At 36.8% G+C, this 4,999-nt stretch overlaps 1 protein-coding gene across 1 annotated transcript; it reads right to left on the minus strand.

The window, feature by feature from the left end:
• Positions 1 to 873: 873 nt before the first annotated feature.
• LOC127445555 (carbohydrate sulfotransferase 12) lies at positions 874 to 2,196 on the minus strand. The gene is given in 6 exon segments (XM_051705708.1): positions 874 to 1,265; positions 1,268 to 1,338; positions 1,340 to 1,541; positions 1,544 to 1,794; positions 2,020 to 2,071; positions 2,151 to 2,196. Coding segments are annotated over 6 exon segments (1,014 nt in total).
• Between the last annotated feature and the right edge of the window lie 2,803 nt (positions 2,197 to 4,999).

The raw sequence follows: 4,999 nt of genomic DNA on the forward strand, positions 1-4,999 counted from the left end.
ATCTACATAAATATTAGTCAAAAACTGTCCCCTTACACAGTTCGAATGTTGACGCAAACAAACTAAAAAGATTTAAATCTGCTTCCACGGAGAGCGACTGGCCATGAGCTTGTCATTATTTGCAGTTTAACTGAAACATTTTTTTTTTCCAACCAAATGAAATGTTCTCTGTTAAGCCACTGATGATGATACTACTGAAACACTGAATTGGTTCAACTGTGGGATCTTGTGCATGGATTCCTCAGTCTCAATCAGTCTTTTGTTGTTTGTGTCTGCATTCATCAACGTTACACAAGTACAATATGCCCTGTGTTTTTATAACATTTTTAATGCAGCATATTGCATTCGATATTGTGCAACCTGAAGAGGTAAGGGTTGAAGTAATATCCTCATCCCCAGTAATAGGATAAAAAGCAATATTTGTTCATTATCCTACTTTGTCTAATGCTGCTGACATCATGATTTTATTGATTTTTTCACTTTTCTTTGTGCCAAGGGCAAAATGGCACGTTAACCAATTTTAATAAAATGGCAGGTGTTAAAACTACACAGAATTACTGTCCTTTCCAGGAATGTCCTGCAACGTCGGTTGATGTTTCTGCTTGGGGACTTGCTATGGCTGTTGTGTTTGCATAATTAATGAGGTAGGTCTGTGTAGGTTTCGGGGACTGTTTGGGGTTTTTATTAACCAACATTTAAAAGTAATTGGGGTTATAGTTATGTTTCGAGTTCAGCTTAATGTTAAATGTCAATTTAGGTTATTTTTTAGTTAACCTGGGTGAGATTAGTATTGCTTTGTGATAGATGAGTTCCAGTGTAAATTTAAGAAACATCAGAGCAATTTGTAGTGTTACCATTGATGTTTAACAGTGGTTAATACGGAGGCGTCTCAGGTTTGCCATGTCCAAATTACCTGAAGTCAGGTTCATAGAGATTGTAAAGTTCTCTCCTATCATCTAAAGGAACATTCACAAACCAGTCTTGCTCCCAGTTTGCTGACGTCCTATTGCGGTACCCTGGGGGAAATTTAATCTGATTATCCATTCCAAGCATCTTCAACAAATGTTCTGCATCATCATCATCATCATCAAGAATTTCCAGCTTCCCAACAAAGTCATATACAATTTGGCAAGGATGGCAGAGTCTGTAAACCTGCTGCCAGTGCTCATTGAATGGCTCCTCCTCCTCAGTGTCAGCATCTAACAGGTACTTAAAGTTTGGAAATGAGGGTTGGATACCTGCGGCGAAGGCTTCTTGAGCACATCCTGGGGTGTTGAAATATTAGCATAATGCTGAAGCATTATGGAGCCAAAGTGTTTATAGTTTATAGATTGCCTAAGCAAACTTGTTCCGGAAGGCAGACATGAGTCGTACAATAGTATCCCGTACAAAAAGGAACTTTGTATAGTTCGTCAGCTTTTGTTGCATTAAATGTCGCGAGGCATGACCAAAGCGCCTCTGAAACTTGTTAAAAGTCAGATGCTGTGTAGGACTGTGGCTAAAGTCTGCTGGTATGGTAAGAGGATCGCAATATGAAGCTCAGATGTCTTGAGGTTTTGGCTGAGCACAATCATGACTCGTTTCCAGTTGGTACATGCCAACTTGGGCACAAAACAGTAAATCACACCATGGCGATCATCCACAATGAGATGATCCAGGGCTTAGTTTGGAATCTGGTCAAAAGTCTTCAATTTCCCAAGGAAATTTAGGCTGCTATTGGCCAAGCAAAGCTCTCTTAAAATACGTCTATGGTTTGCTTGACGCAGTTTGAGGTGTGCGGGGAAAGATTGCGAGGTGCTGAGCGTTACTTTGTAGGGTCCCTGATCCTCTAAGGGGCATTTTAAAAAAGCTGTGATGGTCATCTGGTTTGGTTTGGACAAGCTTGACTTTTTGGACTGGTTTGAACTGAAGTTCAAGTCAGGTGGCTCCTTCAAAACAGTGTTCCAGATAAATTGATATCTCTTGTTCGCACTCATCCAATGTCCAGTGGACATCATGCTAGTGGGGAATGCAGGTAATGAGGCCATGTGCAAGTAAAAAGTCCCATCTCTCAGATAGTCTTCCCAGAAAACTATTATGAAGAATATGATGAACTTCAAGTTACATATCTAAAGTCACACTAAGGTGTTGAGCGTTTCTCCAACGTTCACCTTTCATCCAGAAGGGTGCAGCCAAATACCACAACTGCAGGTGCATCTCAATAAATTAGAATGTCGTGGAAAAGTTCATTTATTTCAGTAATTCAACTCAAATTGTGAAACTCGTGTATTAAATAAATTCAGTGCACACAGACTGAAGTAGTTTAAGTCTTTGGTTCTTTTAATTGTGATGATTTTGGCTCACATTTAACAAAAACCCACCAATTCACTATCTCAAAAAATTAGAATACATCACAAGACCAATAAAAAAAACATTTTTAGTGAATTGTTGGCCTTCTGGAAAGTATGTTCATTTACTGTATATGTACTCAATACTTGGTAGGGGCTCCTTTTGCTTTAATTACTGCCTCAATTCGGCGTGGCATGGAGGTGATCAGTTTGTGGCACTGCTGAGGTGGTATGGAAGCCCAGGTTTCTTTGACAGTGGCCTTCAGCTCATCTGCATTTTTTGGTCTCTTGTTTCTCATTTTCCTCTTGACAATACCCCATAGATTCTCTATGGGGTTCAGGTCTGGTGAGTTTGCTGGCCAGTCAAGCACACCAACACCATGGTCATTTAACCAACTTTTGGTGCTTTTGGCAGTGTGGGTAGGTGCCAAATACTGCTGGAAAATGAAATCAGCATCTTTAAAAAGCTGGTCAGCAGAAGGAAGCATGAAGTGCTCCAAAATTTCTTGGTAAACAGGTGCAGTGACTTTGGTTTTCAAAAAACACAATGGACCAACACCAGCAGATGACATTGCACCCCAAATCATCACAGACTGTGGAAACTTAACACTGGACTTCAAGCAACTTGGGCTATGAGCTTCTCCACCCGTCCTCCAGACTCTAGGACCTTGGTTTCCAAATGAAATACAAAACTTGCTCTCATCTGAAAAGAGGACTTTGGACCACTGGGCAACAGTCCAGTTCTTCTTCTCCTTAGCCCAGGTAAGATGCCTGTGACATTGTCTGTGGTTCAGGAGTGGCTTAACAAGAGGAATACGACAACTGTAGCCAAATTCCTTGACATGTCTGTGTGTGGTGGCTCTTGATGCCTTGACCCCAGCCTCAGTCCATTCCTTGTGAAGTTCACCCAAATTCTTGAATCGATTTTGCTTGACAGACATAAGGCTGCGGTTCTCTTGGTTGGTTGTGCATCTTTTTCTTCCACATTTTTTCCCTTCCACTCAACTTTCTGTTAACATGCTTGGATACAGCACTCTGTGAACAGCCAGCTTCTTTGGCAATGAATGTTTGTGGCTTACCCTCCTTGTGAAGGGTGTCAATGATTGTCTTCTGGACAACTGTCAGATCAGCAGTCTTCCCCATGATTGTGTAGCCTAGTGAACCAAACTGAGAGACCATTTTGAAGGCTCAGGAAACCTTTGCAGGTGTTTTGAGTTGATTAGCTGATTGGCATGTCACCATATTCTAATTTTTTGAGATAGTGAATTGGTGGGTTTTTGTTAAATGTGAGCCAAAATCATCACAATTAAAAGAACCAAAGACTTAAACTACTTCAGTCTGTGTGCATTGAATTTATTTAATACACGAGTTTCACAATTTGAGTTGAATTACTGAAATAAATGAACTTTTCCACGACATTCTAATTTATTGAGATGCACCTGTATATAGAGGAAACCACAGCTGAAAATGAAACACAAAGTTCACTTCAGAATGACAAAAAATAACAAGGTTTCTGATTTTCATTTGGCTTTGATATGCTCAGATGAATGTGAAATAAAATGTATTTTGCCAGAGGTGAGGAATTATAACTTTGAAACAATGTGAAACTGCGTAACTTAACATATGTGTTGAAAAACGCAGATATATGTTACAGTGCTCTATAGTTTTAAGTATATGTTTAACAGTGTTCAACACAACCACAATCATGTCATATACAGGTAAGATCAGGGCTGTAGTTTTTAAAACTTATTTAATGTTATAACAATAAATATTTTTCATGGTGGGATTAGTTATTTGGGCTAAGTTATCACAATGGGAACCTGTTTATTGACTTTTTTTATTTATTTTTTGTGAAACAAAATATTAGCCAAAAGGCAAAAAAGCATCTTTCACAACATATAACTGCATTTAAAATATATTTAAATGACTTTTAAAGACTTTTCAGCCAAATTTAAACAGTAAAAATAATAAATTATAAAACTATTAATGAAACAATAAAAATGGAAACTTAATATAGCCTTCAAATATACCTATAACAATTAGTTAAAAGAACAACCCCCCACCAAAGAAGAAGAAGAAAAAAAAAAAAAAAAAAAAAAAAAAAAAAAAAACCAAACCCACACATTGTTTAATTTTTAAAATTAAACATAAATAACTAAATAAATGTACATTAAAAAAAATAAAATAAATAAAAAAAAAATCCATAAAATTCCAATTGGGTCAGAATAATATCATTTAATATTAAAAATAACACACATATATATATATATATATATATATATATATATATATATATATATATATATATATATATATATATATATATATATATATATATATACACATACATACATATACATACACACACACACACACACAACCGTTCAAAAGTTTAAGGTCACTTACCCTTTTCACATTTTAGAATAATATTAACGTCATCAAAACTATGAAATAATAGAAATGGAACTATGGGAATTATGTTGTGACTAAACAAAATCCAAAATAAATCAAAACTGTGTTATATTTTAGCATCTTCAAAGTGGCCACATTTTGCCTAGATTTTGCAGACATGTACTCTTGACATTTTCTCAACCAACTTCTTGAGGTATCACCCTGGGATGCTTTTTAAACAGTATTGAAGGAGTTCCCATCTATTATGGGCACTTATTGGC

Source organism: Myxocyprinus asiaticus, chromosome 8 (assembly GCF_019703515.2).
Source record: "Myxocyprinus asiaticus isolate MX2 ecotype Aquarium Trade chromosome 8, UBuf_Myxa_2, whole genome shotgun sequence".
In the NCBI taxonomy this organism is placed as follows: Eukaryota; Metazoa; Chordata; class Actinopteri; order Cypriniformes; family Catostomidae; genus Myxocyprinus; species Myxocyprinus asiaticus.